General features: G+C 36.4%; 1 protein-coding gene across 2 annotated transcripts in view; it reads right to left on the reverse strand.

The window, feature by feature from the left end:
• The window catches only part of ZEB1 (zinc finger E-box binding homeobox 1), a 126848-nt gene that overhangs the window by 13717 nt on the left and 85772 nt on the right, over positions 1-27359 (reverse strand). For both annotated transcript variants that reach the window (XM_074832898.1, XM_074832907.1), the window contains exons 2-5: positions 12759-12959; positions 7419-7481; positions 5580-5741; positions 1077-1279 (exon numbers count right to left, since the gene is read on the reverse strand). In XM_074832898.1, the coding sequence (XP_074688999.1) occupies positions 1077-1279; positions 5580-5741; positions 7419-7481; positions 12759-12959 (629 nt within the window). The remainder of the gene's footprint in view (positions 1-1076; positions 1280-5579; positions 5742-7418; positions 7482-12758; positions 12960-27359) is intronic.

A 27359-nucleotide genomic window follows, 5' to 3' on the forward strand; every position in this document is an offset into this window, starting at 1 on the left:
AGGTTAATACACAAGGTGTAAAGAAGCATCTCCTTTACTCTGTGTTAGGGCCTTTCGGTTTAATGAAAGATCTGTTGGTTTGGAGCTGCAAGAAATAATGAAGTACCTTTCCCTTTACATTCTTTTCACTATTCACTTTGCATCTTTCTGTGTTGTTTCCCTCCTGTTTCCTCTCTGGAAAATATCAATCTTTTTAGTCTGTCCTCAGAATGGAACATCTCCAAGCCTCTCTTTAGAACCTGGTAATGAAAATTCTGTATCTTTTTTCTTTGGCTAATTTCTCACTGTTTCAGTGAGTTTCAATTGGTTCCTGAGCTTCAGAGCACCTCTGATAAGCTATGGAAGCATGTAATTGGGGATGGATGATAGGAATTGAAGGGATAAAAGAAGAAAAGAAAAAGAGGGGAACAGAATCTCAGGACCTTCCGTAGTGATGAGATGGCCAGCTCATGGAAGACATTTCAAGGAACCATGCCCTCCGGTCAGCCCACGAACCAGAGAAAACAAGCTCAGAATATCTTTAGCCCTTTTTGTTGCTTCATTTAGTACTGAAACGTTGTATTTTATGCATAAATTATCTGTATATTGTTTTATAACATGGATTGCATTTAAAAACTGTATCTCATGGTTCAAGCAAATGAATCAAACAATGGTTTGTTTCTTAAGGGCAAAAATGGGTACAGTAAATTTTGAATTAGCCAAACAGGATTTATGAAAGAAGAATGTGTTTCACTAAAGATTTGAGATTAGATTTGAGCCACAATTTTAATGTAATGTTAGCCAATGAACAGAAAAAAACCAATTACCTATAAATGCAATAAAGCACTTAGGAAAACCAAATTTAAACCCAATCATACTGTCTAGATGAATGAAAACATAGGAATTCAGATCTCATCCTTTGACAGATACAGAAAAAAATCTGACTTCAGCAGCAAGTTTAAGTGCGTGCTCCAAGAATGGGACTTCAGCATGCAGATAATCTGATGTGAACAGCTTACTTTGTACATTTTCACTCACATAACAAATCACAGCATTGTTACAGAGGGCGATAAATCCTTAATTCAAATGCCACTTACTTGATCTCTTCCTGATTTGTGTGATGTCATGTGGCGGTCGAGCTGCGTTCTGTACGCAAACGTGTAACTGCACAAGGAGCAACTAAAGTTATCTTCATTTTTTTCATGGCGGTATTTAATGTGTTCCTTCAGAGAGGTAAAACGCTTGTAACCTCGATCGCAATATGGGCAAGTAAGCAGTTGGGAAAATGCATCGGGTGTTCCTACACAGGAGAGACAATACACCATATTTAAATAAATGTAAGTTCCAAACTTATTACTATCAACATACGTGCTTTACATTTACATATATTGCTATAAGAAAACATGCAGCTAGCTGCTAGAAGCTCCATCTAGTTTAGAAAAAGACTAATGATAATTTTTTCTTCCACAGGTATTACGTTACTAACTACAGTATGGTATGTTTGCCCCAGTGTACACTGGTGAGAGTCAGCACAACATGATTACCCAAAACCACACCTCACAGTGAGTCTGTTGGACTTTCCAATACACCACTAGAGCTTCTATATATGCATTCCTGTTTAAAAAGTAGTCTGAAAATTGTGAAATATGGTTTAAGAGCTAGTAATCTTTGTAGATCTGGTTAGCTCAATCACAGCAATCCTGAAATCCTGCTTACAAATTTAAGTCTATCACTGAAACACCTAATAGTCATCCTGTTTTCAACTCCTAAGGAATAAATAATACTTGCAAGCTGCAGAGAACACTTTTTTTCTCTTAACACAGAATTGTAAGTGAAAAGAGAACTGAAAAAAATATATTAGAAATGTGTTTATAATTCTTACACCTGGACCTGTTGGAACAGGTCCAGAGGAGGGACAAAAAAGTGATTGGGGGCTGGAGCACCTCTCCTATGAGGACAGGCTGAGAGAGTTGGGGTTGTTCAGCCTGGAGAAGAGAAGGCTCCAGGGAGACCTTATTGCAGCCTTCCAGTACTTAACGGGGTCTTATAAGAAAGATGGGGACAGACTTTTTAATAGGCCCTGTAGTGATAGGACAAGGCATAATGGTTTTAATCTACTCTCTTTTAATTTAAGACTAGATATAAGGAAGAGTTTTTTTATGATGAGGGTGGTAAAATACTGGAACAGGTTGCCCAGAGAGGTGGTAGATGCCCCATCCCTGAAAACATTCAAGGCCAGGTTGGACGGGGCTCTGAGCAACCTGATCTAGTTGAAGATGTCTCTGCTCATTGCAGGGGGTGTTGGACTAGATGACCTATAAAGGTCCCTTCCAACCCAAACTATTCCATGATTCTACGATACACAGATATGTACCTGTTAGTAGGACATACTGTCTGAGTGACAGGAAGGAGAGATAACGTGAGGCCATAAATATGATTCTAATGTGATCTACAGAATCTATTCTGCTGGCTTTCATGAAGTCACTTCTGTATCAGTACAGGACAAAGTGAAATCAGATTGAAGCTGAATATTAATTTTACAAGTTACCATTTATGAAATTTTAACTCCCTCTTCTTATGAGCACATATTTATCCTCCATATAGTAACATTCTATCCTTGAAAAATTAATTTTTTAAAGGATTGAAAAAAACCCTTTCTTTATAAATTGATAAAAGTGTGTTTAAATAAATGTAGGTTCTGCTGTATTTGATCAAACTATCAATTTATAAGGTGTTATGTCCTCCAATGACCATGCTACTCTTCCATGCTTCAGGGGAAATGGGAAGCAAATTTTGCAAGGATGCACCTATGCACTGTGCTGAGTGAGAGCAGGAGAGGAAGGTGGAAGGTCTTTACTGATTATCATTTTATGCTCTGAAGCACTAGGGGCAAATTTGTACGCACTGTCATTTGAAGTTGTGGAAGTATAAGTATTATTAATACTCAAAATTAACCAGTACTTTAGAAAGTACTTCTGAATTATTTATCTTCATGACCTCTTCCAGCAGTTATCACCATAGATTGATTATATGCCCTATAAAGTAGAAATTCATTCTGTTTGTCTGGAATTTACTGACTTTATTTTTACTGAACGTGCCACTGTTCTTGCAACAAAAAAAGAGGAGTCAGACCAGCTTTCATTATTACCAAAAATCAACACCTTTTCTGTCATATAGGTTCTTTTACACTCGTTATGATAACAGGCAAGGTAACACTCGTGTTGCACTGTGTTGTTCTACTCCTTTCTGCTTTTCCTGGATTAGTTGGGTTGTCCAGAAATGAACCTGTCCTCACATGTGTAAACACAGTATGCTTCCCTTCAATTCTCTTTTTTCCATCGACAATTCAATTCACCTGACATAAAAAATACTCCATTACAGCACAAATATAACTCCGTGGAAATGTCAAGCATGTTATGAGGGACCTGGGGGTGTTGATTGACAGCCGGCTGAACACGAGCCAGCAGTGTGCCCAGGTGGCCAAGAAGACCAATGGCATCCTGGCTTGCATCAGAAATACCATGGCCAGCAGGGACAGGGAAGTGATCTTACCCCTGTACTCAGCCCTGGTGAGGCCACACCTCGATTACTGTGTTCAGCTTTGGGCCCCTCACTACAAAAAGGACATTGAATTACTCGAGCGTGTCCAGAGAAGGGCAACGAAGCTGGTGAAGGGTCTGGAGCACATGTTGTACGAGGAGTGGCTGAGGGAACTGGGGTTGTTTAGCCTGGAGAAGAGGAGGCTGAGGGGAGACCTCATCGCCCTCTACAACTACCTGAAAGGAGGTTGCAGAGAGCTGGGGATGAGTCTCTTTAACCAAGTAATAAGTGATAGGACAAGAGGGAATGGCCTCAAGTTGCTCCAGGGAAGGTTTAGACTGGATATTAGGAAGCATTTCTTTACAGAACGGGTTGTTAGGCGTTGGAATGGGCTGCCCAGGGCAGTGGTGGAGTCCCCATCCCTGGAGGTGTTTAAGAGTAGGGTCGACATAGCGCTTGGGGATATGGTGTAGTTGGGAACTGTCAGTGTTAGGTTAATGGTTGGACTGGATGATCTTCAAGGTCTTTTTCAACCTTGACGATTCTGTGATTCTGTAACTTAAATTCTGTTTCCACTGGAGCAAATGGCAAAATGGTAATGGTTTTCCAAAGCCATTGAAGGCTCTAACTCTCTGTCGCTTCTCTCATGAAGTCCACTGGTTTGGAAGCATGTATCTTTAGCAAATATCACTATATTTTTGGCATTATTGTTCAGCATCATGATTTTCAGAATACTTCCCCGTGAACTTACTGGGCTAGGTCCATTTTAAATTATTAATAAAAATGTGTAATTTTAATGATTACATGGAAAACATACTGCAAGGCTGTAAAACTAACTTGACAATCTGTGCCACTGCAACCACAGATTAAAATCTTAAATTTATTAAATTGTAAATTTTAAGATGCTACTGTTGAGCATATATCTTACTTGAATTTTGCAAAGCTTGTTAAATAAATCACAAAATATTAGTAATTCAGGTCCTATTTGTGTATGTAAATAGGCATGTACACAGTTTAAATTTCTCAAATATTTTAATTTACTTATTTTTTTTGCTAAAATCTCTAATAACATAAAATCTCTGGGAGAGCAGAACAAAACTGTTAGCATTACTCCTTTCACGGCTCTCCCTTAGACTTCAGTACAGTAATACAGCTACAATGACATTTTTTGTTCAATTATATACATTTTTTTACACTACTAGAACACAACAACTCCTAACCCTTTACGTAGGATGTTACTTTCTTTATCTTAAATACTCCAGTAAAGGAACACAATTTGGTTGAAACTGCAGCTGTCACAGGTTATGAATGCTGAACACTTCAGAAAGCAGTGTGGAACACAAAAACAATCTAAACAGGTTTTGCCTTCAAATATTCATGATGAAGATGCCTTCAATGTTTCACGATGAAGAAATGAACAAAGTATGACTTCTCATCTCACTCAGAAGAGCATCTTAAGCATGAAACTTCCTTAGAGAAAAAAGACATCTACTTAAAAATAACAACAGGTCATTATTTTTTCACATAAATGTTTTCACATAAAAGTTTCTTTTTTCTCCGCTGCTGTTCTTTCAGGGAAAAAAAAAGCCCATCATTGAGTGGCTACCTAATAAAAGAACTCCCATCTAATAGATCCTTTTGGGTGTTTTGTTTAGAAATATAAAAAGAAAAGAAACATGTTATAAATCCCCTAAGTTATTCTTACACAAAACCACACTAGCTTGCTTTACTCCCATTATATTTAAAAAATGTTTATTCTGTTCTTTCATATAATGCTACTGAATGGATTTATGAAAGCTTGAATTTCTACTTCCAGTTACTTGAGGTTATCATTTAGGTACCCATACAACTGAATCCCAAGTGCATGTCTTGTTTCTCAAAATCAAGTAGCAATGTTTTTTGCATGATGATTGCATCCTCTTATAATTATTTAACTAAGATTTCCCCCTGTCCCCAAGTTACATGTGTATGCATTGTTGTCTTTGAAAATACAACAGAACTTTTGGCTCAAGTAGTAAGTACAATTTATTTCATAAGAACTGAACTGGTGGCAAATTTACCATTTTCATCCTGACCACTAGCTTCTGGTGTGCCTTGTCTCTGGTCCTCCTCAGGTGCTTCAGGGTAGATAACAGCTGTATCTTCTTGTTGAAGGAATTCTTCAACATTAGGGTCATGGTTTTGTTCATTTTCTGCATCAGAATCACATTCATCTTCTTTTACTAAGAGTGAAAAACAAGATACAACATATGAAATTAAGAGTTTAAAAAGAACATAAATGAGATTTAGTAATTCACTTTGCATAATCACCCTCTATCCAAGAGTTTCAAAACTCTTTACGTACTAGAATAGGTCAAGCCCTTTTAAGATGCAGGAACATGCCAAGTTTTAAAAGAGAGAAGCAGTGGCATAATGACATTTAAAGTTCTGACTAAAACCAAAGTTTGCCTCTTCAGTTCAGTGCATTTTTATCATTTTAGATTTACATGTTCCCCTCAACTTCCCTAAAAATCTTAAATGCAACATTAATTATGATTTATCCCTTGTAGTCTGAAGGTCAGCTTACTGTCTTGGCTCCTATGTTTGCAAAAGTAAATTGTTGCCTTCAAGACATAATTTTTAGTGTTATTTAAGACCTGTTCATTAGTGCAAGTCCAGAAGATATTTAAACTCTGAATAACAAATTGGCCAGCTGAAATGCAACAAACTTGAACTTTCAGTGGCTTGTTCTCCAGTCTTGGAAATGGCTATCAAAAAGGTTTCAGATCTAGTTAACACCCTTCAACATTTTCCAGTTTAAAACTTAAGAACACAATCAATGAACAACTGTATTTCAAAGTTAACAAATAATAAATTAATTATTTTACTTAATGCTTGTAAGATAGATATTTGCTACCAAGTATTTGTCTAAATACATTGTTCATAGAGTTTACTTTTACCGTGGTGGCACATTTTGTGAGAGCTCTGCCTGAGGCCCACTAAATCATGACAGATCTCCTCCACTATTAATAATGTGAGGTATATTTTTAATAGGAAGGAGAAGTTTTACGATTCATCTCTCAGTGTGAAGTCATATACTCAATTTAAAATTTGACAATCTTTTTATGACATGAGGCAGTCTCTCACATATAGACTGTAATGCAATACATAATGTAGTTCTCCATAGTTCTTTGGAGAGGTTTGACTTTATAGTAACTAAAAGGAATGAGCGACTATACAGTTTTACACATATCAATGTTAAGGTTTTGTTTGGTTGTGGTTTTTTTTTTTTTGCTTTGTTTTGTTTTCTTTTTTTTTTTTTTTAAATAAGGCTTGCCCTTATAATATCTATTTAGTGTTAAGAGTGTTTAAAAGAAAAAGTAAAAATCTTTTAAAAAGCTGGATGAACTATATGTTAAATTTTTGTCAACAAGAGAAATAACAAAATAACAAAGCACCTGTTTTTGTCTGGTTCTGAAACTAAAGTACACACTTTATTTTGCCTTCTGTATAATCAGTACAGAGGAGTTGATAGTAAGATACAATATTAGCTTAAGTTTATTTTAGTATATTCCTTATTAGTTTAAAACACTTTTAGTGATCTGTACTTGTATTCTATACAACTATGCATAAGATGAGCGGCATTCCTTCTTTTGCTTTCAGAAGACCCGGTGCTGCAGAGGACTGCTCTGTCTCACTGGTCAGCTGCACCTCTGGACCCAGGACATCCAAAAGGAGCCCAGATTATTGTTTCTCAGTTAAAACACTGTTTATAATGTTTATAATGTTCCACTAGTGTGGAACAGTGAAGCAGTTTATAAAGAGAGATGGGAGAATTTCAAAGATTTCAGAAGGATACTCACCTAGCCAAAATTCAATAGCACTTTATGAATATGGGACTTAGATTAACAAAAAAATACCTGTACATCCAACTTCATCTGTCTGAGCTTCAGGCCCCAGGATTTCCTTTGTTTCTTTTCCAGCTGAAACAGTACATTTCACAAAAAGAAGAATGAATATTTAAGAACAACCCAAACCAACAAAAAAGCACCACACACACAACTTAATATATTTGAGTTATTTCTTCAGCAATTTTTTCCATTTCTGTATTGTTTAGAAGAATTGCATTTAAACAATTTCAAAAACATGAATCGCACAGTATTTCAGCAGTCTGTAATCATTTGAACCACAAAGATATTCCATGATTAAAGAAACGAAATCTTAAAAGGAAGCAATACTAAACACTAACCATTATTTGAAGAGAGGTAAAGACAGGGACAGTGTGTTCAGCAAATACAGAGTCAGCTATTTAAATAACACTATCTACAAATGCAGCTATCTGGTACACTGGAATATTATTTCCGGAAACCAGAGTATCATAAACCAAATAAGTTTACATTATTTTCTCCAATTAACAGTTTTCAGGAATGACTGACAATTTGCTGGTTATGTCTGCAAACAGATACCTAATGCATTCTCTTTCTTGTAATTCGTCTATAAACCACTTATAGGTTGCAACTGCTTAGACAAACAAGGATTTTAAACACATGCTGTCCACTTCACATCAACTGTGCACTACAAAAAATCTTTCACGTATCAATTCCAAGATTCTGTCTGAGTTTGCAGGTATCAGACGTCCATAGAACTATCGCTGTGTAGCCTACCTGCCTTCGAAGTTTCACCAGCTCCTGCTGAGCTGCAGCGGTCAAGGATGCAGCATGGAAGTTTTAACTCACTACAGGTTGTTGGTTCAAATCAATAAGCAGCCCAAGTTGTTCCTAATTTACGTTTGTTGGGTAGCGTGGACTTGGAAGTTCCTATTGTAAAGGCCACTGCTGCCATTTCTGTCAGTATGTGGCTTATGGCAGGAGTGCACAGGAAAGCTATGTTGGTTGTTTCGCTCCTTTATCAGTAGCATGCTATGTTAATATATGTGAAATTAAAGCATTATTTCATAGTTTTATTATGGAGACCTTTGATGCTTCAGAGCTACACCGAGAAAAAGACTCTTACATGATACAGGAGGTTAGACTACACAAATGCTATGATCTGAAATGGCAACTTTTTATTTACCTTACTTTACTGTACTTCAGCACAGGGAAAAATCATTTGGTTTGGCTACTCAAAATCCCAGAACATTCCAGCATTTTAATTACAGAAGCAGCCAATTTCTCCTTTATAAGAAAGATGGTAAATTCTAGGAAAACTTTTAAGTTCTCAGATAATACCAGTTTCCTCAAAGGAAAAGATTGTTAATTCTGTCAATTTTGACAAAATCCCACAGACCTAAAATATCTGCAGTTAGTCACAAACAAGAAATATGTTTAAAAGAAAATTGTAACACTTAAATCTTACTTTAATTGTCTTCTAAAAAAAATCCAAACAGTCTGTATTTTATTGGTCAATACTGGATTGTGAACTAATTACATTTTTGGCTCATGATACCGCAGACTTGGTTCAGAACTCGTAAGATGGATGACTGCATGCAATGCAAATTTAAATCCAAAATTTAATTTCTTAAAAACAATCATGATGCAAACCCACTATTTTTCTTTAAAAAGGTTTTGATTTTTCTCTATTATGAAATAGGATCTATGGAAGAGGGGGACTATCAGTAAGCTATTACTCACAGAAATTGAAATGATAGCATCTCTAGCAAATTCCATTGGCTTCAGTACAAATAAAAGCTATGCTTCCCAAGAGAATGTGAAGGAATTTATGGCATTATAGATTTATCTCAGTTAAGTTATAACTCCTCTCAATTCTAATAATCATAACCTCTGTTTGGTACTGTCTTTTCCCAATATCTAAAAGTGGAGTATAAGACAGGGAAGAGCCCTTTTCCACAGGGGGTGATCTTCCTTAATGCTATAGGAATAATTAATAATTTGAAAAAATGTTAAGTAGAGCTCCATCTTTATAGCTATGTATTGTCCACATAGGAAGGCAACTTTGCAATTGTGCCCTCAGAAGCCCAACTATCACACTGCAAATACAGCTGCTGGGAAGCAATGGAAAGGGATGGGATGATGGGGGAACAGATCTTAAGACAGTGATCCACCAAGTACAAGTCAGAGCTCAATTCCAGAAGAAATTTGAGCTACCTGCTGAATGACTGCTTAAGTACATGTCTCCACAAATTGCATCTAGAGCATGAATATCTATCTTGGCATTACATCTGGACAGACCAGGTAATTGTAAAACATATTCTTGGACTTCTGTATCTCATCATTGCTTATGAGCAGCTGCAGAGATACAGTGGGACTTCCCTAGGGTTAAATGCTAATGATATTCAGATCACAGGCAACAGTGTGGACTAGCAGCGATCATGCATGACACAAGCACTGTGTCATAGGCTGACTGTAAATATCTCTTCATGGGTAAGATAACTGATCAAATTTAAACCACTAGCAAAATGGAATTTTTGGTTGTAGGCAGAAAGACAAACCACTGAAATTTCCACTGCGGTCTTATCTTCAGAGAAGGGAATAAATTCCAAAGCCCATCAAAAGAGTTTCTAATTTAAATTCTTTAGAGCTAATTTTCTGATATGTATGTAGCAAGTACTATTTACAGCTTACAGTATTGCCTGGTCGTTTGCTTCTGTGAGTAAAAGCTTGATCAAAAAGATGCCACACTTTTTTAGCTTTCCTCTCAAATGAAATTAATACAAAATAGCGCAGCAGTCTTCCTCAGCAATCCACTACACTGAAAGAACACCATCAATCTTACAGCACATAGGCTGAACCTAAAATTTTGTGAGTTAAAGGAATTTTTGAGTTCCAGGAAGAGCTTAAACATAAAACATAACTTCATTAACTTTTAAAGGTTATTTCAAGGTCAAGACAATTTTTTTAAATTTTCAATTTTTTGAAGATATCTTAGGTCCAGGTCTGAGATCTCTAGATTTACTAAATACTTGTAATACATAATAATGCTTTTTAAGTGTATTAATATAATAAGTCAGTAAGTTTAGCCTTTCCTTTTTTTTTAATTGTAGCATTGGTTTTACTTTAAACTAAAGCAAAAAAAAAAAATCATATTACAGAATCATTGCACACATGAATGCTGGCACATTGCCAACAACTTGTGCAGGATATACGTGGTTCACTTCTTCAAACCCATATGACTGTTTCAGTTAAACCTCTTGAGATATACACCTTATATTTAAAACACCTGTTCTGAAAGTCTTTTAGAAATTCAGTTAGAATGACTGGAAACGGAAGGAAACTAATCTGATAAAGAAATGTTACGTGTGTTGTTTCTATTCTTGGGCATTCATGAACAGAATAAATATGTAAAAAAATCATTCTGTCAAGTTCAGCTAAAACCAGGAACTTTCAGTACTACTTTACCAATTAAACACAACTTACTAAAACTGCTGTAGTGTATGTTTTCTAAAAATAATCATCTACCCTGAAGATGGTACTAATGTTGCATGGACACCTACCCCAGTACCTCTACCCATATGAGAGAGATCATGTATTCAGTACTTCTCTCTTCAGATTTCTAATGCGCAACCAAGACTGGTAAGATTTTCAGCTTACAACTTCCCTTCTGGGAAGGCTATAAAGAAGTAAATAGTACTTTACCACAGCAAATCAAAGCTCCATAAAACCTAATGTAGCCTTTGTTTTTCTCATGTAGTCATTGCCAGAAATTCAAATAATTTATTTTAAAAAAACTTTGCTATCAAGTAAGAAATGCTCCAGACTGCTACAAAAGAGACTTCAGAATACATCATCTTTACAGAAGAAATTTACGGTACTTTGAGCAAGCCTGTATGTCAATTGTTTAATCTTTTGTCTGTCTAAACACTGATGAAAGCCTGTCTTTGTCAGCAGTGACCAAGGCAGGGAAAACACTGCCTATGTTGTGATTCTACAATCACAGTAGAATTTGGTTTAAATGCTTCATTTTAGCAAACAAATTTTAAAAGGTTAAAAATGGTACATTTGAAATGAGTCAAAAAAGATGCCATCAAATGTCTAGAGGTCTGAAAAACCCCAGAAGGTTGTCTGAGGCAAAATGCTGTGTCATGACTACCTGTAGGTATATCTCCAGGAAATGTTCAGTCCAAAAGGTCTTGACCCATGACCCTCTGTGAGCCCAAGCTCTTCTTTCACTGCCTATTTCAGGTTTCCTACAACTATGCTTGAAGAGTTCAAGAAATAGTCTACACACAGCTCATTTTTATGTAATTGCAATTGATAGATATAGCCTGCAGTAGAGCGAAGATATTATAGGAGAACTAAGAAAATTACCTACCTAATAATTTAGCTCCAAAATACTCATTTCCCTGCACAGCATACCTTGGCAATAGCAGCTATGTAAAAACAGGCTGAGTTGATGCTATTCTTTGAACTCTCAGCTGCTCACTCTCAGCTGGATTGCAGTTAGGGACCATATGACCGATTTCCATTTATTTAGATGTGAGGTCATGCAATTTGTCTTAAACCACCAGTTTTAACAAGGTGGATGCTAAAGAATTGCGGCTGGAGTTCAGACACAAACATGGATATACTCTGTATCTTCCAGGGGATTAAGGCCAAATTCCATAATAAATTCCACTAATTTATGCATTTATCCCTGTTTGGCTCAAATGTAAGCATGCTGTGTGATATTATGAAACTGCGTATCTGATTCCACAGTAAAAAAAGGCCCATTTCCTGATTGCTTCAAATTTTCAGCTTCTAAAGCTGCTGCATAATATGTACAACGTTTACCTCCTTTCAATGTTTTCAGAATACAGATTAATTACGAGTAAGATGGCCAATTCTAAAACTAATATTCTAAAAAATTTTTTTTCTGGATACATTTTACAAGGGAAAAGGCGGAAGCAGATCACAGGGAGAAATTTAAATTTGAATATTATTTTGTTTCATGTTTTTGGCTTACTGCTTACTCCTCAAGCATAGCAAAGCCTGAACCTTACCAGGACCCATGGCAGAGACCTGCCATGCAAAAAGACTTGGAAAAACTAAAAGCAAGTAACTAGTCTCTGATCACCCTTGAGAATGCTGCATCTACAGATTTGAAACTCCCGTTTAACAATGCCAATGGAATGAATGCACCTCTGAATCTGACTCAAACATTAAATAAAGAACATAAAATATATTACAATAAATGTTAGAAAAACCTCTTTTTTGATTGTGAATATTACATGCTATTTCAGTAACAAATTGACAAAAAGAAGTTCTACTGAATCTTCATTTTAGAAACCTTTCTCTACATAGCATCATCAGTGAAAATGAACATACCTTCATCTTCCCAGCAACTGTTTGTGCTCCCTTCTCTTTCACTGTTTTCTGGTAATACTGTATGGTCTGCTGGCAAGTCATCTTCTGGCACACTAGCATCACAGTCTGCCGCATCAGTTACACTTTCTTCTTCCACTATATGCAATTTATCTTCATCGTCTGAATCTGAGTTTGCTTCTACCACGTTATTATAATTGGTGACTGCGGACAAAAACCAGAATACTGATCAATACACTCTTAGTTTACAGAGATCCAAAGCTTTCAGTACTGGGGCCAGACGCTATATCTGTGGCATCTCTATGAAGTCACATTATTATTTCTTCTTTTCACATGGGGATGGCAGTGGCTTGTGAGCAACTTGGACGTAATGGCAGCACACAAGGAGGCATCTGACATCTGCTGGGCTTCCACCACTGCTAGGAACCACGATACCTCTCACTTCTGCACACTCAGCGTAAGGCTGCACAAGAAAAGGCGAGAGTTGTCTTCTGGACAACACTGAAACATCAGGCTTCCAGCTGGACCACTCCAATTTGGATACCAGCATTACTGTACAATTGCTTTAAGAATATTACGGCCTGGTCAGTAGTCTGTGAAACACTTAATACTGATAAACAACGTTTTGTTACAAATGCGTATAATGAGGATGGGCTGTATGTGTATAGCAACCAATGGGGTATAGAAGGAACAAAACTGTAGGGAAACAACTGACACTGAAGGCCGAGTGACCCCATGCTGAGCACACTCCAGAGATGGTAGCTCAGTCACTCTTGTCCAGCCCCGTGGAGCAAGCCTTTGTCTGCAGTTACACATGCTAGCTGTGCTCACTCAATCCATCTTCTCACTGGCTTTTCTTGTAACCAATGCCACCCCCTTGCTCCAGGTACGTGAATCAAGTAGCAATAAATGGGAACAATAAGGAGATTTGATTCAGAAGGGCTGGAGTGCTCCTGATCCAAGCTAAAATGCTCTTGTAGTTACACCCAAAGATCACACGAAAGACTCTGCAGGAGATCAAACTAAAGACTCAGCAGGATGAATGTGAATGGAAAAATCTCAGAGGTGACTTAGAAAGGAAATCTCATGTAACATTTTCCCCAGCTACCATGAAAAGGTAATAACTCTACTTTTTCAACCTGGAGTACATAGTGTGAGAGTCCTGTGAACAAAGGATTAGATAATGATATATATGCTTCTGGATATGGGAGCAGATTATTATTTAAATAGTCTTCATTTGTAACCACAAAAGATCAGTTATGGCCATTTAAATTTAAATTGTAAGGATTATGTATTAAGAAAAAAATTACTTTCACAAACTGTTGAAACGTCTTGTTGCTCACACTGAAGTTAAAGTATTAAACACTTGTATGTGTATTACTCTTCACTGCCAAGTTTGAATGTCTTACTAAAATGCTTCAAAATATAGTTTGAGAAAGAGAATTAATTTATCAATGAATAAACTAACAAGACTTGTCTTAGCTGCAATACTCCTTCAGTGCTTATCAGAATTAATACCTGGGAGGCACATAATCATGCTACTTTATGATACCTGCATCCTGTCACTGTTAGCACATGAGAAGCCAGGCTGATTCTTTCATATGAAATCCTGCCTATTAAGGTAGATAAACACCAAACTAGATTCCTGCTCTTCTAAAGTTACCTTTTAAAAAAAAAAAAAAAGATATTCTAGTAATTTAAAAATGCATTTCAGCAGGGAAAGTGAGTAACATTATGAGCTGACAGGCTACTATCTCATTTCTTTCCAACTGAGGAGAAAGATGTCTCATCTCGAACATGCATAAGCATGAAAAAAGATCCTTTTGAATTCGAAACAATTGTTCCATGTGTCCATATTTTATACACATAGTGTTATTTAAAAAAATGTAGTAACGCCTCACTATTCATGGCGCTGACATTTTCTAAGACAACAAATTTAGGCAAATTGCCTAAATACTGGTATCTGGTCCATTTCAATCGATAAATTGATATGCACTTCATATTCTGTAACTGATTTTGCAAAATAAAATAGGTACTATAAGGAATGCTTTAATATTGTGTGAAAGAGAAGACACACATGTATTCCCTCACCAAAGCAGAAGAGATTTATGAATTTATTTGCCTGAGAAATGGTTAATGCAACTTTAATAAAAGTGTAATAACAGACATAAACCAGGAGGAAGTGGAAAAATTATTTTAGCCTGTTGTCTTAACTGGGTTTTACTGTGATGCTTAGATGTAGAGGATTATTAATATAAAAACCCAGCATATTTACCTTTGCCACATGCAAGGGAGATCAGCAAGAGCAGGGATCAAAATTTATAGGCCTAAGTTCAGGTTTCAGTAATGTAGATAATGAATACTTGATTTTTTAAAAATAAATTTCCTTTTTAGCTTGTGAAATTAAGTGGAATCCCTTATATTAGAATTCGAGTGTTTTTTATGGAAAATGAAAATATAATCAGAAAATTTGTCCTGAAGAATTACACTTACGGAGAAAAAACATCTCTTCTTTTCCGCACCATATATTTTCTGATTTTAAAAATAAACTATCATTATGGCTCTAGTTACCTTGAAATATTTTCATAGATCCGTGCTACGCTCACTCATGTGCTAACTCTGTAAAACTTAAAAACTCCTCCTTCTCCATGAAAAGCGAGAAACAAATAGTCTTTGGGATTTCAGTTTCTTCCACCAAAGATCAGTTGTCAACAAGGCAACACAATAAAATCAGCAAGAAATCTGGCTCTAACATTCTCGTTTTCCTCTTATGAAGAGCTTTGGGGGAAATAAACTGCAAAACCTGCATCTAAACGGACTCAGCACATTTAGGATGGCCAGGCAACCCACACACCAAACACAGCAGAAAGTCAAGCACTTAGAATGATGGAAACATCCATATATCTATAAGCAACTCTAACTAAACGATTACATGCTGCTTTCCCTCTACAGGATGCTTGCCTCATCTAGTGCAGTGATGGCAAATATACAGGGAATGCTCAGTTTTATGGAGTGAACTGAGTATTTGTAGGATCCTGCCTCATTTTTTTAGATTGCAAAGTAATTGCTCATCCTTTTTATCCCCATCAGCCAGCAGTGTTCCCAAAGCCTCACTTATAGGATGTTAGCCAAAATGGGATTCCTCATTATATATTATATATATTATATATTATATATTTATAGACAATATATTATAACTGTATATTATTATATGATTATATATTATATATAATTTCCCTACATAGCATACAGCAGGAATGCTTCAAAACATGTAATTAACTGAACTGTAGTAGGGCGATGGTATCTCCATTTTATGGAGAAGAAACTGGCTACTTAAAAACCAGAGGATTCGTTTGACAATCCTGGCATTGCTACGTCAGTGTAAGGCATTTCAGGCTCGGCTTTTCAGAGGACTTTGCTTTTTTACAGCATTTTATATAATCAGAGCATACTTGTGTTCATTTCAAATGCAGCTGTGCTCAGAGACCAGGTACCTTGGCCTGCGTGCCACAGCAACTAGAAACACAGAGATCACCCCCAAAATAAGTGACCTTCCAGAATCTCATAAAAACTCCTTGAAAGAGAGAGAACAAAATCCAGTCTTTCAGTGGAGCTTTCAAACGTCTTAGAGAGCGTGCTTTTGATTCCTGCAGTCCCCTACTTAAAATACTACACTTTCCAGCAATTAAGGCAAGGGTTCTAGAGGCAACAGCTTCCTTTAATAAACACCCCTGATTCATTCTCTGGACACCATTCCTCCTGTGAAAAAATCATATGATCACATAATTAAAGATCTTATCATTATGCATATGTGCAAGGGACAAATTAAAACAGTGTGAACAATCTTCATTCTGACATTTTCTAACTTTTTTTGAATGCTCGATTTTCAAAGACAGGTGTTCGATTTCAAAAAATGTATTAATATCCTTTAATAGAAATGATGGTTAAAAAACAATCAAAATTAAAATTAAAATCCCATTACATGGTACCATACTGATGCCTGCATGGCTGCAAAGCTTAGCTTTAGCAATGCAGATCTGTTCCTGGTGCCTACAAGACTAAGGGGTGCTAGTAGCAGGTTGCTATCTTCATTTGCTTCAGACACGTTTTGGCTACACGCTTCACAGCTCTTTGAAGACATTAAAGAAACCCTGGAACTACGGCACCCAGCATCCAACTCCAGTGGTAACTGTCCTCCTCTCCCTTCTCCGGTTCAATCCTAGAGCCAAATCTAGACCTTCCCTATCTGCCCATCATTTTGAATGTTTTCTCCTCTCATCCTTGATGTTCCCTCAGAATAGCCACCACTGAAAAAAGAGGACAACAAGCTCATGAGCCTTGCTTGATGATTGGCATCACAGTAACTGCTGAAGTTGGGAGGAATAAGTTCAATTAAACCTTTTTAGATAGAGATTGAAATATACTCAATACAAAAGCAATATGTAGAGACTACTGCTTACAACCTCTGAAAGAAATTCAATTGAAAATACATAAACGATGACTTCAAGGGGCTTCTAATTTGGTCAAATATTCCATGCAGAAAATAAAAACCACATACAAAACCTTGCTTAGAAGAATAGTTACAGCTTTCCAGTATTTAAATAAATATTTAAAACTTCAGTAATATTTACTTTTAGTTAACATAATTTAAAAGTAGCAACTACCTAAACAAAATGATTCAGTCTGGATCACAGAAAACTGGCACAAACAGCAATCAATGTCTCCACAATGAGACACTGTTCTGTGAAAAATCAAGGACTGCTAAAGAGGTTACATCACCCTTGGCCACCACTGCTCCAGGGACAGCCATCAGCAGCAGGGGAGAAGCAGGAGACCACTGAAGAGAATCTTATCTTTAACTGAAAAAGCTAAATCTGACTCAGATCATGAACCAGGGCTGTAAGCCTCTGGAAACAGGTCACCAGAAAAGCATATATGATGTATAACAGACATAGGAGCCTACTCTGTCCACCATATAGCATGTAACCTGAGTATAAAAATGTACATTATTATATTAAACAATTTCATTATTAATTTCAGCCTTACTTTCACAGATGGATAGAAAAGGCCCCACTTTCAACATACGTATTATGAATTACACTGAAGACTAAATATTTATTCAATAATTTTTATATCATTACTAAGATGAAAGTCATTAAAAAACAATACATGAAAAGTACATCTTATGAACCATAATTACTTTTTTTCCTGTTGATCACTTTCTTGCTACAGTATCCTGATTCTTAAGAATAAATGTGTATCTGTAGTTGAAGCTTTCATTGCTCTAAGAGTAAATGATTGCAAGAAGAACTGCAGAAAATGAGCTTTGCTTTCTGGATTTTGAGAGTACTAAATGCAGAGATGTACGATGTTGCATAATTCTAATTAAAAAAAGATACACGTTCAAATGGAATTAGCGATTAAAGAGCTAAAACAAAGAAACATATTATTTTGCTGGTTGAATACAGCTAGGAAACCGCGATACATACGTCTAGTCAAATTCAAACATGGTATTTAAAAGGAAAAGAATCTTTAGTTCTGGGATTGAAAACCAATGAACCCAGGAAATTTAAAGCGAACACTTAATATTGCAGAGATAAAAGACTACAGGACTCGCTGTTTCCACAGCATATACTATAATGGGAGAGTCCCCAAAAATACAAGTAACCTGGGCAGCAATAGAAGGAAAGCTTCTCAGAAAGTTGGCAGCAGGTACCCGCTCACTGCTTCCCCATCCAGATCTGCCCTCAGAATCACCAGATGACGGGAAAGATAACATTCCCAACACAAAGAATGACCCAATCAAGTTCATATCACTCAAATTCTGATAGGAATTTACTCATCTCAACAAGAAAAAAAAGTATGTGGTGGAATAGGTACTGGAATAATTTGAGATCAGGTGGCAACAGCACAGAACTGCACTAAAAAGAGGACAGGCTTCAACAAAACTAATCTGTAATCTCTATTTATTACCAGGACGTGGAAGCATACAGAGGGAAGGATGCTTTGAACCTGATCTGTTACAATCTTTTCTTCAATACTTGCCAGTGGTTGCTGTCTCTTACTGGTCCAACATTCTTACTACCTGTCTCTTTTATACCTCTCCATATTTAATCCAAAATCCTACTTAAGTCCGTTGAAAAAATAAGCTTCTCAGAATTTGTGAGTTAACACAAACACCCTTGAATTTTTTAAGATGTTGGACACCTGTAACAAAGACATTTGAGTTGCGTGGGCTCAGCATCTCAACACTGAAAAGGCTGGAGATCTAGAACAGGTGTGAGGGATTATGATCTTTTAGAAATCCTACTTCTAAAAGCTCTTCCAAGTTCTAATAAAAAAATTTGAAAGCTTATTCATGGATACTGTTAAAAAAAGCCCTTTGATTCTACAAACTGGAACAACTCCTGTGCTCTGTGAAGTGCATTCCTGGTTCATGGATTTCTGCTCTGATAGCCTACAACATCTCTTGGAAACCATTTACTGTCAGCTCAGGTGAAGATCTGCACTTAACATATTATTTTGCTCTAGTCTTAAAAATATTTTAAGCAAAATATTGCTTGTATGTCTATATATAATAACATAGATACTATATATTATAGTATATTATTATTGATAGTAGTATATATTATATATATGTTAATGTATCAGGCAGAAACCTGATAATTTAGCATTCAGTATTTTATATTTAGATTTTAGGGTATACTATTAATTTTATTACTACTCCTGAATGAAATGCCATACTTCCATGTCTCTACTGAAAAAGTGCCCAGTATCTTTAGTAAAGTTAGGCCTTTATGTTATTTTCATATTTTTCCTCTCAGTTTAATACATACACTTGAAATTAATAAGTACCTTCCATGCAATAATATATACAGAACCATATTATCATCCTAAGCAGAAACACAGGGAAGAGTTTAAGAAAAGGGAAAGCATATCTTGATGCTTCTCCTAAAATTCTCTGCCTGTTTCCAGTAGTCTTTTTTCTCCTGGAATTTCTAAAGGAGATGTGCTGTCTTCATACCTAATAGCCTCATTTTCTGTGAATTTGGTTACTTTTTTGAATTTATTAAAATTTTGGCATCCAAATTATTCTGAGGCAAGCAGTTTCACAGCTCTGTGTTGTGGGAAGAATAAGCTTTTGCTGTTGATTTTGAACCTGCTCTGCACTAGATTCAGTGGATGTCCCCTAAATCCTCCCCACCTGTGTCATCTATGCTGCTCATGATTTTATACGCTTCATTGTACAGCCCTCCCTTCCAATGGGAAGAGTTCTTGTCCACTTGTTACTCATACAGAAGTTGTTCCACTGATCATTTTTGCTGCTCCTCTCTGGACCTTCTGTTCTGCTGCATCACTGTGTTTACAGCAGGGAGAGATGACAACCTAGAACTGCACCCAGCATTCAGGATGCACATGCATCATGGATTAGAATAGCAGCATAACAACGTGCTGTTTTCTTTTCTATCCCTTTTCTAATAATGCAAGTCATATTCTAGGACTTTTCTTGACTGTTACAAGTAATTAAACTAACACTACTACAGGTTTATTTTCTGTAACCCCAGAAGTGCTGTTCCTGAACGGTAACAATCAGCTCGGAACCCATCACAGGACACTGCTCCCTTTCCTCCACATACACTACTTCACTTTTATCTACCTAGAATTTTATCTGCCTTACTACCACTTGGCTATTTGGAAACACTGTCATTATTTCCCAAACAAGTACAAGCAACCCGTAGTGAAAATATTCTTTGCTTCCCAATCATGCCATAGCCTCCATCAGGCAGCAGGGTGATTTCCTGTAGTATTGGGAAAGCCAGCAGCACTACAGAGGCGAGTGGAGGTAGCAGAACACTAGGCAGCTTGTTGAACTCAGTAAAAATACACTACAAGGAGAACCCATTATGTGGAAAGTGTGAGGAAACTGTATTATAATCTTAATTAAATCATTCCAATTAAAAAAAAAAAAACCACAACTTGCCCAAGATTAGTTTCTGAAATAAACCTTTTTAAATTTAATTTAAAAACATACTTTTAATTTTCAGAAAAGTCATTCTGCTTTTAAGAACAGTTTATGTGCTATAACTGTGAAGAACAGAACTGTATTTTATATATAAAAGTTTGACTCATTTATTTAGACATATACACATGTGAGCGTGCTCACACAGGAAAGGGGGAACTGGATTCAGTCCTTCCTCTGCCTGAAGGGATCAAACTTACATCTCCCACATGTGTATATATAAATATATGAATAGTTATAAAAAAAGTAAGTCAAAATATTTACATGTACCAAGCACATTTCTGATAATTTTGTTTAACTAATAAAAATCTCTTTCAAAATGTTTTTACACCTCTTAACTGAATACTAATGTCCAGTCAAATGCAGCTTGACATACATTTTGATTGAATATTCCGACACCATAAACCCCATAAAATTCAAGAATCTTAATATGCACTAAGGTACATAAATTGTCTCAATACACATGTACTGGATTATTTGGTCTTCTGGTCAACTCAAAGAAACACTGAGTTTAAAATAAACGTTTTGCAAGTGGACTGCATACTAAAGTGTGCTCTAAATGCTGTACCAAAAGAGACTGAATGTTTGGCTTGGCTTACACAACACACATTAAAATCAATAGTGTAAATACAAACTTTCTGCTTGTCAATTTTAAATCATGGTTTTAAAATCAATTAGTATTTGACATTAAAAACAAACTGACCTTCAATGTTGAATTTTTCTATTGATATGGCAAAGTCTGGCACAAAGCCTGATGATCTAAGTCAGGATCAGTTCCCCAGCATGAGGGTAACGGCTACGGCTCTGGCACTAGACTCTGAGATGACATAAGCGATACTTGGAGCAAATCTGGCAAATATTCCAGCCTCAGTGATTAAATTTCTTGCTGCTTGCCTTTGCTCATCTGATCATTAGTTTGATTTAGCTTAACTTAGTCCCATACGCACAATTATATTGGAATGGGACAGTTTGGTAGTGTACTATTTAGAAACCCAGAAGCAGAAGCAGCTCCAGGTTTTCCAGTGGGGCAGACATAGTGGAGTTTCTGCCACGAAGGTGAATAAAGGCAGACAGCAGAGAGCAGCTGGGGAATCTGCTGCTTTGGCTGCTCCTGGCAGGCAGCTACTCTAGCCTATGCTAAAGCAACCTGCTTTGCCTATGACTAAGATAAGTTCTGGGCAGAAGAATATACATATTCCCTCCATCCCTTCCAAACTATTCAAACTACATACCTAAGACTTTAGACTTTACTTCTGTATCACTTCCGGGATACTGAGCCCAACACCAAGACAGAAGAGGCATCAAAAAACAAGTCCCACTGATTGTAAAGGATTTGTAAGTCACTGGTTCTGACAGCAAGGACAGCAAGCTTGTACCCACACTAACAGGCAGGATGGTGGAAGAGAAACAGAAATATATGATGAAACTGCTGACACTGAGGACCTAATGTTCACACTCTGCGTTTCAGAGCAGCCTCTTAATAAAACTAGCTCTAGTCTGGTCTTTTGGAGTAAATTTTCTTCAGTGGCTGCAACACACTAAGAATGCTCCCAGAGCCTGTTTTCTCATTTTGTATAAAGAAAAGGCATGCTCCCAAGTCAAAGCACAATGAGTGAGGACAATCACTTGAAAAACACAGTCCTGATGTGAATCAAGCCACTGAAGGATATACACCTGCAGCCGAACGCCTCTGGAAGGGACACACTTCTTGCCTGCAGTCTGAAGGATAAAACTTTCCATTACTCATTCCATTATAAAGTTGATTAAATGTGACCTCAGCCTGTAGAGGGGAGGAACCTCTTGGGCCATCTACGCTGTTCCTCCCTCCTACAAGCAACCAGGTCATATACTCCCTTTCACAATTTAATTTTTGAAAGGATCAGTCAAACTGTTGCCAGACTCCTGAGTGCAATAGCAACACAGGAAAGCTTGAAAAGGACCTTTGGGAGACAGAAGAACGATGGCGCAGAAGACATGGATGCCAGTGAGTCCCCAAATCACTCAGCACTGCAGTGCAGGGTTAAAAGATGAGTGAATGGCAATGGAGCTCCAGGACTGGTAACAAGTTGTCATATGCAGCACATACAGTCCAGTAAATGAGAGACCACCACCACCCTTTGAGTTACTTCTTGAAGGAAAACCTTTTCTTCCGCTTGCTTGAAATATCTTACGATCATAGGCGTGGTTGTTCCCATCTGCAGTGCTGACTGGCATCAGCTCTGAACATGACCAAGTATCACCTAGTAAGATGTCCTGACCACAGCAACCATATGTGTTTTGGTAACTCCTGAGATTGCAGATGACAAGCTCAACTGGGGACACTGGTTTCACACTCATTAGAAAGGATCATGAAAATTACAAATGCAGACCTCTCAACAAGAGGCCTTAGTACAGAAGACCACTGGGTCACCAAGTGGGAGCTCTTAAGGCAGCCCACATACCTTATAGTTTTAACTGTCCATCATCTGAGCAATGCAATCACAGCAGTTGTACACTGGGATACTATATAAGCCTTTCCTAGAAACACTAGACTCCAAATGCATGCCACTTTGAATGTCTTTCCAGATACTGTAATGCTACATGTCAAAAATTTATAGAACTTATACAGGGGGGAAACAACTGTAAAAGCAACTCCAGCACTTATATGAGAGTTTATTTGCATGTAGAATTGACATGAGTTCAGAGGTGAGAAGTAGAACAAACAAGTATTTCAAGTATTTAGTCTTGGTCCAATAATAAGTTTAAAATACAGGAAAACATATGTTTATGTATTTATACTTACACATACATACTTACATATGTATTTTCAGGTTTGATAGCCTAAAATTAGATTTGGAAATTTATATCTATATCATCATATAAAAATAATCTGATTTTGAAATACTTCTCTTATTAGGACTACTTCAGAAAAGTAACTTAAGAAATGTAATTTTTAGCACGCTGCTTGGAGACTTTTCATTACTCTGCAGCTCTTCTGTGCTAAAAATGGAAGCTTTATAGCTTTGCAAAACAAAGGCTTTCAGTCTTTCAGGTAGACAGAGCAACTTGCAATGGTAATTCCTCTATTGGATTTGCAAATGATGGTCCTTTTTCTAATGAAAAAGCTAACTATTGTCTGAATATTCTCTCCTTCTAGCCTTTGGATTGACGTAAATTCTACATGCAAATAAGAAAATTCTCAGTGGCAGCATAATTTGAAAAATGGTATTATTACAAGGTGCTTATAGGTTTAGAAATACTAAAAATGGTCCCATAAGAAAAAAAAAAATTAACATGCGGAAAACAAGACAGCTGAAGGTATATGAGAAAATTAACTGTACCCTTTGCCTGTTATCACCATTGTACAAGCCAAGGTTGCAGAGCTTTCTACAAATGAGAACTTAACTCCATCTGTGTAATTCCATGTCAACTGCTGCTGTCAGGAAGTTTTACAAAAACTTGAAGTAAGTTTAATACTTTAAGGAAGTATTTACAAAACCTTAGAATAATGAAAAGAAAGAACCATATCCCCTCCCAGCATTTTTTTTTAAATCTACTGGAAAAAAAATAATTTCAATAATTTTATTGCAGCTTTAAACATTTGGCAGGGGAGAAGCCATATCTTGGTTCATTTTTGTCTCTCACAGCTCCCCCATTTTACGTGTTGTCCCTCAGACAGACTCATAAAATGCAGAAAAGTGTTCACTCATTGGTGACAAAACCTCTCCAATGTAACATGGAAATTATTGCAAGTATTTATATTTGTGAATGCATGTGAACAAAATAAATATCAAATAGAAAGTGGGGATGGCCACCTAATGCACAGGCAAGAACTTTTGACTGAATCTCCTGCTCTCTGCCCATTCTTCTCATTCTAAAGAACACACATAAAATTATACTGACATAAACATCAAGTAGATAAAAATCCTGATGTTTATGATTTTTAAAAAAACCTGAATTTTCAAAGAATATAATGTGGAGACCAATTTTGGGGTGACAGCAATGATCTAGTCATTCTCTGCTCCAAATTAAAGAAGCAAAAAGTAGAAACCTTACCCTTATGTCCTACTTCATCCCAGGTCAGTTTGCATTTCTGTCACCAGTATTTTTATAGTCTATCATTTTACTCAGAGACTGGAAAAAAATAATCTACACATCTGACTGGTGTTCCTCACAACCAAGCACAGTCTGACGGCCACAATGGTTTACTGCCTCCGAGACCACTGAGCATGATGATCATTAAAATTAAGCATGACATGTATAAATACCTGAGAAGTCTTCATCTTTTAGTACCTCCAATTACTGAACAACTGGAAACAGTAAACTAAACGGAGGAGAGGCTGAGAGGAAGAAGTATTTCCATAGGTTAACACAGTCTAGTTTACTCTTCAAAAATTATTTGTCCACTGGTGACTGTACCACATTGTTGCATGTTCAAAATCCTCTACTTAGAAGAGACCACATTGTTTCTACACAGTTCCTACTCCAGATGCTTGTCATCTTTTTCCTTTTATAAAACTTCTCCCATATAGAAAAAAGTTAACTAAGAAATATTTGAAAGGCAAGTTCATTACTTACTTTCTCAAAGACAGATTTTTAAAAATAGATTCATTACTACAGTAAAAATTAACCCTTGCACACAGATAACTGTCACCAAGTTTAAGATGAGCCACAGCAATTTGTCTCATCATTACTTGCTAGCAGGTACCGATGGGTATTGGTACTAGGTACCAATGGGTACCAATCATTTGGGAGAATGCTGTCACTTACAGGAACTTATTTGATTGCAGCAAGATGGAGATACTCATTATACCTACTCATATAGGTATAAAACACAGATACACACCACAGTAGCATTCTTCAAAATTAGATACAAGTTCTCTCCTACTGACCAACTTGCTAAAAAAGAGCAATATCCTATTTCTGTTCATAACTGTAGCATAAACTGAATACAACTGTAATACAGTTGCTTTAGATTTATCCTCATTAAAAACTTAACCTGAATTACAGTTTGATAATTACCTTAATCCATACTCAAAAACTTGACAACTGTGTTTATGCATAAAAGCTCAGGTCAGTATAAATTATCAATTGTAACCAAAATCATTCCACGATGCTAAGTCAATCACTGTGTGAAACAATTCCACTACTGTGGCACTCTTGCATGTGTATCAGTTACAAAGCATCCACTCATGCCTGAATCTTGTGCCATTAATTCAGGTATCATTAGGCCAAGTTAATTCTGCAGGAAGACACAGTTGACATGTTTACAGAAATGTATATTATATATTTCATAATACTGGTGATTTTATATAACATCATTACATAGGTTTATATACAGTAAATATTTATTTCATGGATAATAAAAAGACTGTAATACAAGAGTACCAGTTTATAAAGTTTTGAGATCCTCTTAGATACAAGGCAGAAGAATGACACTCCAAGTGCCACATTTTATATACAAGAACAGCCTATTACAGCAACTCTTTCTTGCCCCCAAAGTTTTATGACTATCATAAAGTGCCATTAGAAAAGTCTTCAGCATTAAGAAAATTATATACATGGTAGCGATACCACTGTCATCAATCACATGCTTTGTGAAGCCCTGATATTTTTCTTTACTCATTCCTAAATTAACAGAACAATAGATCATGCAACTTAAAACAGATGTTGCATAAATATAAACTAAATTAGTATCAAAATAAATTTCTTTAGAAAGGACAATTTTATTTTCATTTCATATTTCACAACATTTTTTCTTAACCTCTAAGCAGTTTCAAGAATATACCTCTTGAAATAGAGATAGTTTGTCAAATGCATAATGGTCAGCTATTTATTCTGATCTAGGTTTAAACACTCCAGTATTCAAGTAACAACCCTGGCTGTCCTCTGCTTATGACACAGGACAAGGGACTTTTTTTTAAAAAAATTTGCTTTTTAAGTTGACAAGCTACAGTTTGGCTTCTCTGAACTCACATAATAACAGAAAGTTATTGGTGTTCTAGGTTTCAGTTTTCAAAATATGGGTCCTGACTTTTAGATTCAGGGTAACTAATCTGTAGAGATGACATGTTATTATCATGACAGATTGTCATATCAAACTTTCCTAATTCACTTTTCCTGAAAATGAAAATTAGAAAGAGATGTTAGAATACCAAAATATGGACGAACACAGTTTTAATATGTAATCTGGATGATCTCGTTTGCTTCATGTAGCTTTGCATCTTGAATAACATGAGTTTATTATGCATATTCATATATGACATGTACATAATCTTTTGCATTTATATTCACAGCTAATCAACCAAAACACTGGCAGTAGAAAATTACTGTCTGGGAGTGGTATGACAAGTTCCAAGTTTCTCCAATTTTTAATTATCTACTATATTTTTACAATACTCATTTTTACACTACAAGTTTTTCACATTACTGATTTTCAATTCTTTTAAAATATTAAATCACTGACGATTTAGATAATTTATTTGTGTGAAGTGGGAAATAAAGCACCACCTAAATTCTAAGTATGGCTTGTTCATTTCGCAAGATAACGAAGAGCTATCATTCCCAGAAACCTACTGCAGTGCACGAGCATGAATAAAGAGACA

Source organism: Strix aluco, chromosome 1 (genome assembly GCF_031877795.1).
Source record: "Strix aluco isolate bStrAlu1 chromosome 1, bStrAlu1.hap1, whole genome shotgun sequence".
Lineage (NCBI taxonomy): Eukaryota > Metazoa > Chordata > Aves > Strigiformes > Strigidae > Strix > Strix aluco.